The sequence below is a fragment of the Anticarsia gemmatalis genome, chromosome 2 (genome assembly GCF_050436995.1).
Source record: "Anticarsia gemmatalis isolate Benzon Research Colony breed Stoneville strain chromosome 2, ilAntGemm2 primary, whole genome shotgun sequence".
Classification (NCBI taxonomy): Eukaryota; Metazoa; Arthropoda; class Insecta; order Lepidoptera; family Erebidae; genus Anticarsia; species Anticarsia gemmatalis.
In genome coordinates this window covers 5,035,647-5,048,405 of record NC_134746.1, presented here as the reverse complement: position 1 = coordinate 5,048,405, position 12,759 = coordinate 5,035,647, and the positions used below count along the sequence as shown (strand labels likewise).

Sequence of the window (12,759 nt, the reverse complement as noted above, 5' to 3'; positions counted from 1 at the left end):
AGTCGTTACTATAATCACTGGTGAGAGTAATAAACAACATTTTCGCTATCAGTGCTGAACCAGTAGCACGGTAGCCGGCAACAGGCGACAAGGTCGTTCTCAATGTTACGTGTGTAGTGTAGTACGGCACCGCAGCGTGTAGCGAGTGTGTGCACAGCTGCCGCAGCCCGCACCGCCAGGCCAGCGACCGTGGCGAAATATAACAAACGATTTCTCTGATTGTCACCGTCATTAACACTTGACCGACGTCCTACGCACGACGCTATGACGTCAATACTGCACTAACACCTTTTTTGACGACGTAAGAGTTTGTGAAAGCTTCAACAAACCTCTGACAATATTCAAATTATCAATTCGTCGCAAGTAATCGCGTTGCATTATCGTCCCAGTATTGTTATGCGGTTACGTCACTTGCGGAAATCGCGTCACGCGGAGTTTATGTGACGAAGCGTCGGTCGGCGAACATCCCCATTATCGCGAGCAAAAAACAATGTCACCTCCGCAAGCATCAGCGGTCGTCCGCGTCTCGAGCCGATAACGACCCCGTCGCCCGTCACTTAACCTAGTCGCACTATAGATCATACCACCACACTACACTGCTGTATCGATTTCACCTTGCAGACTGAAACTATTCATGGGACGATCTTCATGACCATGTTTTATTATTAGATTTGTTTTTATCCTCTAAATTAGCGATGGTTACATTGAACTCGTACAAGTACAAACTTTTTGTTTAATGTTATATTGACCTACAACATACCCCAGTACGAAAATTTATTATCTATTTTGAATCGGATAACGAACCTGGTGTAAGGTCGCCGTGACGCGGGGTGAGTACACCTTGTTTCTAGGGTGCGTTCCTAGGTCGGCCGAGACATGTATTTATTTTCACTTTACAAGATTACACCGTCACGATCATGTTTACGTATCACGGCAAGAAAAAAAACAATCACAACGCGTATTCTCAAGTATCTTGGTAATTGGCCAACTTTGTAAGAAAAAACCTTTACATTCGACCTTTGTTTCTGAGTGAACGTACAGGTTGAGTGAATCTTATTGTAATTCTGTTATAGAAACACGGGTTTAACATTATTTAATAAAGAATTATGATGAGTGAGCGAGACGCACTCGGCACGCCGCACGCCGGGTGAGGCCGGGTGGCGCCGGTCGCTGATCTTGAGTGAACGCAGCCGGTCGGGGGCGCCGCCGCCGGCTCAAGGACGTCGCGACAGCCTCCCGAAATGAACCCGTCCCAAGTTCAACCTAAGATCAATTCTCAGAACATAGAACCTGGCGTTTCATTGTACGCGCCGTCGCCGGTCGCCGACATGCACACTAACCTGCGATACATTCATTATGTCATTTCAAATATTTTACGGGAAAGTCTAGACAGTTTGCTGACAGACGTGTAAGATTTCCAAAAATACGCTAGTATTTCCAGTACCTAATTGTAGTTTATAATAATAAAGTTTACCTCAAAAGAAACGGTATTTTACAAATGTAATGTAAAGAAGTACATAATATTTATGTATGTTGCTCATTGACGACACAATGCTTCACAATAAAACAGGTCAGAGCTACGTCATTTCGAGATAATAACGAACAAATACGAACAAACGACATGAATAATTTGACGATGTTTTTCATCAAAACCATTCTCATTGTTCTTTCTTGGAAAAATATCAGATGCATTCTCGCATTCTGTATTCCTGAAGAGCTTTCGTGCAATATAATTGCGACGAAATTGGATCCACGCGTCGCCAGTAATAATAAAAGATGATTGGCGCCATGTCCAAGGTTTATTGATATGCGTATTATATTTAACTACCTAAAGCAAAAGATATTCAGATATGCCATCGAATTCACTTGCGACATGATGCCGTAAGGGGACAAGCTCGGAAACGTTAAAACGAATACTTGTAAGGAATGCACATAAAATATTACAATTTGTTGCTGGTGAGCGTATACGTAAGAAGTGTGGTAGACAGTTGGGGTTGTCGGGCTCGGGCGTTCAGTTCATTAGCTGGTTGCGAGTTGAACGAACCTCCTTGTGAAGGTGGCAGGGTCAGAGCAAAAGCCTTCGTCCTTATGTGACTTGTCCAAATGTCTAGCGTTTGTGGGTCGCCGCCGGTTGCGCAACACGCGCCCACCCCACGCATCCCCGCGACCTCGAGCTCTTCACGCCGACACACCGGCTCACACCGCCATCTCGCTGCAAAGTTCAATAATCTAGTCTAGACTTGTTGATTGTTCAATGACGTGAACCTTTTCGGTAACTTCGAGTAGCCTTTGAACCTGTCAATCAAAGCCTTCTAAGATTTGCTTACAGTTAGATTAAATAAAGATTTTCGTGACTACTAGCCATCATACTTATACGGTTCTACATTCTGAAGTTGCATAACGACTTTATAGATAATTAGAAAAGGATTCCGAGAACACGTGCAATAAAATATGTAATCTGTACGTCGTGTTTGTCCTAATGTATAGTTGAATAGGAATTTGCCATCGATTTTTCTGAGAAAACGTGCTGTACTTAGAAAGCCTTATTGATTTCCTTTAGAAATACAATGACCCACCTAGGTGAAATGGCTGATTGTCTATTCATATACTCAGTGTTCGTATTATAGTGCAAATTCTTTACGAATTATGTAACATGTTGTAAAGACTTTACACTTTCCGTAATGTTTTAGTACCTGCATTTTAGCAGTCCTGTTAGGTGTATGATTACGTGTTCAAGCACTTGTCTTTTCTGTTAATTATAAAGATAATTAAGTCTCCTTCTTCGTTGGTAATATTTAAAAAAAAAACGAATGACTATATTTATGTACGGCCCAACTAAGTGTACACATGTATTGTTTCAGTTCTCGCAAGCGTGGCCCGAGCAGTTCCTGCGACCTGGGCTACGGGGAGCGCGACGACCAGATGAACGAGTGCAACGCCGCGCTGGTGCTCATGTCGCTCAGCTGCTCGCCCAACTCGCCGCGTCCCAGTAAGTCGCTCGTCACGACTACACCACACAACGCCTTCAACCCACACGGACCCTATCTACGCTGAGAATCGTCCGCGCTGATCCAGCATCGGTAGTCCGTCAGTTCTCACATTTATTATTACGTCATTCCGCTGTTACCTCATCGACGTTATGCTACAGCTGCAGGCTCCATTACTACCGTTGACCATATCTTTACATAACAAAGCTTAGACTCACTCATTTCATTTAAAATGATAAAAAGCTCTATCCTGTGTTTAATATCACATAGCTACATTAGTACTACATATGAAATTCTATTCCCAGACAGAACAGAATTCATTGTTTTTAATTAAAAGCACTGTGTGTTGTTTAATGTAAAGTATTATTCATTTTAATAATAGTGTGACGGTTAAGGGAGCGGTTGTATTCCGTATAAAATGTGCAAAACGTAGATGGCGTCTAGACTAAGTCTAGACACTGTCTAGACAGGTATTTGGTGTAACAGTGTTCTCATGATGAGCTTCCACCAAATGTGCTCTTGTTCAACTAACATGTTCCAGACGTCTAACTTAAACAATTGCATTTTTTATTATTCCACTGAAAGCTCGGTATTATCGCGAAAGCCTTGATTAAAAATATAAACTCGTGCATTCTCGAAGTATATTTCTTACGAAACGCAATATGCAATACATGTACATTGTAATGAAGTAATTCAACATCGTTTAATTACTTTTATAGCTTCTATTTAGATGAATATCTGCTCACTAACACTACACCGAGAGGCCTCTCGAGACAGCTTACGCAACATCGATGCGAAGAAGTAAGACGTTTCACGCCGTCCATAAAACTTAACGATTACTCTAGAGAACAGCCCAAATGACTGTTCTAATGCGCCGGCGCATGTGTGCCGCGAGAAAATAGCCGTTCTTGTGAGTGAAAGTGGCTATTCTAAGTTCCGTTTCGCAAATTATTACATTTAATTTATTCAACCTGCTCTACGCATTGTAATTTGTATTTTAAATTAGAAACCATGCACTACAACTAACGATAGAATGATAGAACACTAAAATGAGTAACATAACTTAGTTTTAGTTATTGATTGGTCGTACTTGGTCACCGGCTAGAGGATAAACCGATTACCTAAGAACTGTACCTACTACGATTTCACAACGCTAAAGACACCGATTGCATATACACACAAATACGATTGCCGACATTCTCAAACAACTGTAAGGTTATTGAATATGAAGCTAACGTGGTGTTTGTTGATCAGGTGCATGGGGTGGACGTTCGTCAGTGTCCCCGGGCGCCAGCAGCAGCTCGGGCTCGTCATGGCGCTCCGGCACGCCTTCACCGCCGCCGGCCTCGTCTTCATTCAGCGACGAGGGCATCGCCATGGACTATGAAGAAATTCACCCGCGCAAGAAAAGAGTAAGTACCTTTTCTATTACTTTTAATCGTAATTTGCATATCTCCAATGCGTATACAGTGAGGAAAGCTTTGAATAGTATTGATGCGATCTCAAAAGAATCGTGATATACGAGTATTAGCATTACGTGCATTGTACATACAAAATGTGATATTGTTTCTAGAAGGGTTCGTGTTCGTATTGTGAAATAGCAGATATGTATTTTTGTGAAGAAAACTATTTCCAATTGACATAATCTAAAGCTCGAATTGAAACTGAGCAAGTCTAACGGTGCAAAGCCAAAATTACATAGATATGTCGTGTGGAACGTGCCCAGTCACCAGTACGACTTCAATTAGACCGTGACACACTTCGTGGTCGCTTTCGTATTACAAAGACTACAGATATGTCTACATTGATGTATATCGTACACTCTTCTACGCGTTATAACGTTTTATTTTCCAGAAATACGTTATTAAATGAAAATGGCCAAAAAATAGTCTGTTTTACAACAGTCTTGCTTTATTTTGAGCGCCTTTGTAATAATTTCTGAAGAAAATTTACTACTTCACGATCCAAAACAGTTTCACCATAAAATCAATATGGTTAGTTGTTTATGGCACGCTTCGGTTCTGTCATTAATATGAAATCCTTTGTGACGCATATCCCGAGCGTGAGTCAATCTGAACAGATGCACTTTACGCCTTGTCTGGGTGACATTTAAATATTAAATTGTTGGAGTTATTCTTTATAATAATGAGTTTCCTTTGTTAGACTGCCTATAAGGAAACTTTGCAGAACTTCGAACGTCCACGAGAACTCTACGTAGTGGGTACTTTCTCCCAACAGGTATTTGTGCTCACACAACTACGTCTCAAGTAAAGAATATCTGGTTATGCACAACATGCATAATAGGACGCAATATCCTACAGTGTGCTGCGTATCTATGTACTATGCTTTATGTAACTAACTTTAAGATTATAATTATATATGGCATCGGGCATATTTATAGTATAAACGTGCGTGCAAGCGCAAACTTGTGGTTTGAAAAGCTTTTTCTCTTCGTAAAGTTCATGTACCTAGGCTCACTGACACACGGGTGGAAAGGTCGTCGAACCACAAGTACGCTGCACTTACTCGCCCGTCTAGAACCCTACAAGACAACCTTTATCTAACCGGTAGAAAGGAAAAACAGAAAAACGTTCTAGTCTTTATCAGTGATTCAAATAACAACATTGTAACGTGGCAATAAAATAACAATCACCTATTAATATTCCAAAGTCACGCATTAGATAAGAAGTCAGTGACATATTATGCACTTGGTCTATCTGTTCAATACTAGGTATATTCACGACACGTGGCACGCTGATATATATTATACCTACTTAATTCACTTTGAGTGCAGAATTCACAGAAACATGATACATCATCAAAACTATCTATTACTTTACAAACAACTGCACAATATTTCGTTTTTGTTGCAATAAAGCACATTATGGTGATTCATATTTATGACTAAGCTTGGAGGAAACACATTGACGCCAATTACAATGTAAAACCAAACAGGAAAATATATGGGGATTAAACACCATTAATTTTCCTTTTTGTGACGACACATACATCTTCTTCGCCATGAAATTACGTGGGTATTTTGCGATAATAAAAACAAGTTCCTTGCAGTAAGATTCGCTTACAATTTAAAGTTTTCCTTGTACACTTCATAATTGGAAAAACATATCGATTATATGCACCCATGTAAAGTCCCATACGGCCGGCACAATGGTGCATTGTCAAATACAGGCAGGATAGATTGTAGAGACTGCGTCGATCGTATGTATGTGGCGTATGTGCACATAATATAATATAATTTACGATCCACGTGCGCGGTTCACTGTGTCGTACAATGTCAAGGCGCGGCGCAGCGCTCTGCGGCTGCAGTTATGCAACACCATTGTAAAATTGACATAAATGTTTATGACTGCGTGAGTGACTACGACCGCAGCTGATACTTTATTACGGCTAGTTACGCATTATCGCTTATTAGCTAGTGACGAGAGACAAAACGTTTCAGAGAGCTTTAACGTACACGTTAGGTTTGCAAACTCAGCGGTTGACAGTTTGACACACATAAACCGGTGTCGCGTCGCCGGCGTCGTCTCTTCATTTACGTTGTATCGTAAATTTCGTAGATTCTGTCGTAGGTGAGATATTTTAAGCACATAGCGGCTCGTGTTACGACGTAGAATAGCTGTTTGTTTTGTTTCCACGCCTCCGCCGTAATCAGCGTGTGCGGCAAACAATTGAATCCTTGTTTTTAATGTTATTCTCTGATCTCTGTCATTCAATGACTGAGTTTGCGCCGTAACAATTAATTACATCATGTTGTATTTATACTGCTTCTACGTATCACGTCAAGTACATGAATAATATATTATTTTAAAACTGTACTTTGTGGGTGATGTTTAAACCATCGACCCAATAACTAATACGAGTTGTCACAATAAATACCAACTCTCGTCAAAGGAGAGCTGAAGTTACCAATGCATCTGACAATATTCGTACGGGAAAATCAGAAGATGTTATTAATTTAACTTGAAAATGTAAAGGAGCATAGAATGTACAATACGGAATAGGTGTCGTGTATTGTATTCTCTTGCGTTGCCCACGCTCTGTTTATAACCTTGTGTACATATTGTTGGCGGCCAAATGCTTGTGGTGGGCGGACCGGCGACTCGTCGCGCTCGTTCTACTATTACATATTTTCAATTCTATTACGCAACGGCTATTTACACGCTGTGACTACATGGCAGAAGAACTAATTAGACAACCCGAGCCCTAACTCTTCGCGACGACAAGAGTGGGCCGCTATGGAAAAATTATTACCTTTTCGTTCTGTCGTATTAATTTTAATTCGATCTACTTGCTTAGTCTATTTGCTAGGTTCAGTTACGGGTACTTGCATATATTATGTTAAAAAAAAACAGGAAAGTTTAGAGATCTTGGCACTGACCTGTGAGTCTTATTTCGTGACTCTACCTAAGGTCGAGAACGGTTTTCTTTGTCAGTTAATGTCATTATGTTTAACATGCTCAACTGAAGGATTACTTACATTAACGTGTCGAGCGGCACGTGTCGTGTAAAACAGAACAAAGACGTATTGAATGTGCTTGTGAAAATATAATATATGAACCCCTAGAGTAGTACCATAATCATGCAACCATGTATATGTGTGCATTCACGTATAGTGGTACTTCTGTAATATTTAGCGTTTGTATCGTTGCCAGTTACGGCGGGCAACAGGGAAGAACATTGCTAAATTATTAGAGGAATATTATCGACACATGCAGGCGCCTACGCAAACGCTGGCCGTTGCTAACGGGCTATTATTGGTGCAGCAGAACAATGGCATGCCCCAGACGTTGTGTCGCCGAACTGAATTATCACATCGCCTCCGTTGCCAACTGTTCTATTACTTATTACCTATTCGCAACGTCTTGTTCTAAATATATATAAATTTTCCTCTCTTACCGGACAAATAACAAAAACTAGTAACTGTGAATACGTTGAGCTAACTGGTCTGGCAAAGCATATGGTCATCGTAAAATTTAAAAAGAAGAACTAAAGGTATACCTTTTGACTCTGCATTCCAGACTCTACAAACTAGATAAGTGAAGTTGTAAACTACCATACTACGCAAGATAGCGCATACATAATTTATTTCGTATAGGTTTTATCTTACGACCTAAATATGAGCAAAGCGGAGCGGGTGGCGAGCGGCCGAGCGACGGGTGTCGGTACTCTTCGGATTATCGTCCCCGGGGTCGGCGACCTGCCCACATGTGATCCGTGCGGAACCTGTTCCTGCGCACCACTTACGCCAACGGGGCCACTACCCACCATGCACCATCGCCTCTACCTGGAAAAAAAGATCTTTTACCGAGGCGTCACTGACCAGTCGCGATTTTCGTTAATGTACAGTAAGCACGTACGAATTGCGTGCTATAGACTCGATTAGATGACCACGTACAGAATACTGTCAATCATATTTAAAGCAAAGCTAATTGACGAACAAATTCATTGTCTTTTATGGCAGTTCGTGTTAATAAAATTGACGTGCATAGGATATAAGTGGATGCAAAATCTCTTGTTACCGAGCGTAGGAGAGTGACGTCAGCTCGTAGACCTTGGCGGAGGACACAGCTATTAGAGCGAAGCAAGGCCTTGCCAGCATTCTGCATGCGATGCAAATATTTGTTGTGTGTTCTGTTACTATAAGATGTTACTTATCTCACGATTCTTCTGAATTGAATTTATAAATAAAATTTATGATTGTCAATCAGGAGATCAACACAAAAATAAATTTTCCTACAAAAGACATTGTCCATGACTGTGTATGAGTAATTAATAATGACAATAGACTATTCATAGAGCCGCTCGCCTCGGCAACAGTTCTCAGGATGCACTTTGTTAACTAAAAATGTACAACAACAACAAACTATCTATTTGTCGACACCCGTGTACATTTGGACTTTGTTTCCTTACACATTACTGAGAACGGCTAGCTAAATTATAGTATTACGATATTACAGTTCTTTAGAATTATGCCGTTCAAAAGTTTACGTGATTTAGTAATTATATCTGGTATGCTGTATATTTAACGTTTTGAATGGCTAGTTGACGGTATCCAGGATATTGTATCAATTTATCTAATAGGCATAAAACAAGTAAGTATAGAGAGATAACATTGTTGTGGACATTCGTCATATACATAGATATGATGTGGTGTTAGTGCGTAGAGGCAGCGTGTCCTTATATCTGCGTAGTTCAGGCAGGCGCATACCGGCGCGGGCGCGCGTTGACGTAGCCATATCACATAGCTACTGGCTCCGTGTTCCAGCGTAACAATGAGCGCGTTGCATCATAGCGCACGCGCACTTCGACTAGATCTATTGCATTATCGACATAACTCGCTTAGTTACTAGTCTTACATTGTAACCAATTTATACTAACACTACTAAATTGCCAAATTACCTAGTACCTAGAAGCTTTAAGCTTTCATTTGACACAAAACGAATTTAAATAGTACCTCTACGATTTTGATTAAAGCAAAACAAATACATTTATCTTTAAAAAGGCTCGATTTTTCATATAGTTGCAACAATGTAAACGCCATTATGCAGTAAGCACTCCCGCGAAGTAGAGTCGGCGTGTAAAAATATAATATACACATATCGCCTCGCATTATTGATAAGGGAAATCGAGATATCGCAGTGTATGCAACACTTAAATTTGCACGAGTTTCATTATTGTCCGGCGCACGTGTGACCTCGGACGCGCAATAAATCGCTACAGAGCGGTGCAAACTTTTCACATATTGGAAGTGTGCTCCTACTTCACTGTATGTACCTATATCTAAATACTTAAGGCACGTGTTTAACATTTTGTTGATAATAACATACCTACGTATTAGTATATCTCTATTAACCGCATAATATCGCATACGTCAACGAAGATAACGCGTAGCGCCGGGAAAATTGAGAATTTATACTCAAAATGTGTTATCGAATAGATATTTTCACAGGCGAGTCAAATAGTTATAATTAATTCATCTTTTGAACAATAGTATTATCGATATAAGTTATAAACAAGGAGATTGTTTGAGCAAACAGCGTGGAACCGTCCGCTACTCGGTATTGATACTCACAGTTTATCACAATAACATATTTTATTTGTATCTGCACTCTTTAAACGCTTTCGTTACGAATTGAAATTATTTTTCTTTCATTTTGGATTTAATTCGAATCTAATAGTAAATCTTATTATACGCGTTCTATAGAACACAGGCGTAACATTTGAAATTGTATTTGCTACGGTTAAAGAAACTGTTTTGAAAGGAAAGTGTTGCAGTGATATTATTTTTTCGAGTATATTTTTACAAATGTTTTTAGCAGATGCTATTTATATTTAGAGGACGTTAAGTAGATCGTCAAACAATGATATTCGTGAGGCAGATACGACGTGTTTAAGTGAAGGCCACTTTATCGCGTACCGCTGATAAAATACGCCAATCGTTATCTGCAAAGGCGTTGAGGTGACTTCCGCGTGTCGCTCACGGTCACTGTAGCTACTTATTAGAATCGTCACTCGCTGCTTCAACAACAGAATCATTTTCTTTGTCCCTTATGAGAGAAAATGACACGGAAGGAATGTATTACTCATTTTGATGACGTAATCATTAGCTACAATCAGTTGTTTTTCTTTATTTATCTTAACTAAGTCAATATAACACAGTCATTAATTACTTAACATTCGTAATGCACTTATTTTGTTCTTTACATAATGAAACCCCAAAACATTGAGGTAAATAATCCAACGGTAAAATATTTTCATAGATAGAGCGTAGGTACCGGTGGTTCTAGCAACAGGCTAGATGCGTGCGCTATCTACGCGTGAAAATATGTATCAACACGCGATAAAGGAGTTGATAAAACGTCAGATAGTTGACTGGAGCTGATGGCACAGGCACGGGGCTGTCGAAACTCACGTGAGCGGAAAAACTGAGCGCGTGCGCAACGTGACCGCTCCCCCACCAACACCATCATAAATTGTTTGTTTAGCCTTTGTTAGACCTTGAGTGTGTTATTTCTCCGCTAAGTCGTTCCATATGTGCAAAAACTTGTTCACTAGTTCACGTCGTGCCCCGTTAGATCGCAGCCAGAAACAGATAATACAAACGTGCGCGTGGCTTCAAGGTTTATATTGCATTATAACAATCTGCTGTGTAGTTTCAACGCGAATAATACGACCTTCGCATTCTATATTTAAAACACGGAAGAGTTGCGGTGCTAGGAGCGCAGATCACTCCCCACTCGGTAAACAGTTACATTAGATATTGTGTAAATGCCGAGTACGGAACTGGTCGCGCTACTTCTACTGGCTAATACCGCCGACGTATGCTCTGTGTGCCTGGTAACACGTGCCATGACCTTCGTCGAGTATTCATTATACTAGGTATGTGTCGTTGTTGACAAGAAAACTTGATTATTACAAAAATATGTTAACTTTAACCACCTATGTCAGTTTTCCACAGTCAAAAATTAAGTTTCAGTTAGGTACTTTGATTTAAAATAGAGCTAACACAGGTCCAATTAAAGTCTCAACTGTTACTACACCGTATTGTCAATGGCCGGTAGGTCTTCACGCACCGTCCTTTGTCAACCAATTACGCGTTAATTCAGATTATATTAGGTAACAGCGCTATGATATAACAGTCGATAACAGAACGTTCACGCTTCAAGCTATGCTAACGCTATCACGGTTTTATATCAACGCACACCGCGCGCCCAACAATGTTCGTTATTACGTCACATTCAAATACATCAACTACGTAGATAGAATAGTAAAACCGAGATGTACAGACTTGTCGTGACTACAGCCAGTTAAAAACAAAGAGAATATTATGATCCGTTCACAGTTACAATAGTATCATATTTATTGTTAGTATGTTTGTCAGCTATATAATATAACCCAGATGCTCATAAATATGGAGCACGTACAGCACGATTACAGTGTCACTATCAATGTAGGTCAAAGATATGAGGTGAACCGGTGCCCAAAATTTATTCACAGTTTATGTTGACTATAATTTTAAGTAATATTTTATAAGTTTACAACGAGTTTAATAAGAACGCATAAAATATATCGACTCTATAGACTTTAAAAAGTAATTATCATATTATTGTTATGCTTGAGAATACCCGACACAAACAGGAATTTACCCAACCAAAATGAAAACCCCTTCGATACCACTGACTCACGCACACTCCAAGTAATACTTTAAATTATTGCTCTATCAAAAGCAACATGACTTGATTTAAATGAATTCACTACAAATATCACAATATGTATTGGCAAATTGATGCATCAATAATAACTGTACTGCTATGTATATTGTGGTGCAGCGAGTTCTCGAAGTAGATAGCAGTTCAGGGAACATGTTCGATAAATAATTGAACGTATGAGTAAGTGGAACAGTTGCTATTATAGCGAGCTTGTCCAACTACACACACAGACATCATTCCGTGTAAGATCAGGTTGTGCAATCATAAAAATACAGCTAAATCGCAAATAAACTGCATTTAAGCAATGTTTAATTACCTCATTAACAAACAACTTACATGTAGAGTTAGGTTAGGTATTCCAAAAGACAAAATATATGATTCAAAATGAAACAATGTGTCTCGATGCCGGTGCGGGTGCCGGCGTCCACCGCACGAACTTCAGTGTTGTTGTCGTTCCGTCTCGCTCTGCGGGTCATCGCCCTACACCACACAACTCCCTCGTTCTAATAACCCTGCGCATATCACTGGCTTATTTTACAGTT

General features: G+C 40.0%; 1 protein-coding gene across 1 annotated transcript in view; it reads left to right on the top strand.

Moving 5' to 3' along the window:
* Positions 1-12,759, top strand: part of Glut4EF (Glucose transporter 4 enhancer factor) — a 44,768-nt gene that overhangs the window by 19,634 nt on the left and 12,375 nt on the right. Inside the window, exons 3-4 of the mRNA XM_076126005.1 lie at positions 2,862-2,989; positions 4,242-4,399. Coding sequence (XP_075982120.1) covers positions 2,862-2,989; positions 4,242-4,399 — 286 coding nt within the window. The remainder of the gene's footprint in view (positions 1-2,861; positions 2,990-4,241; positions 4,400-12,759) is intronic.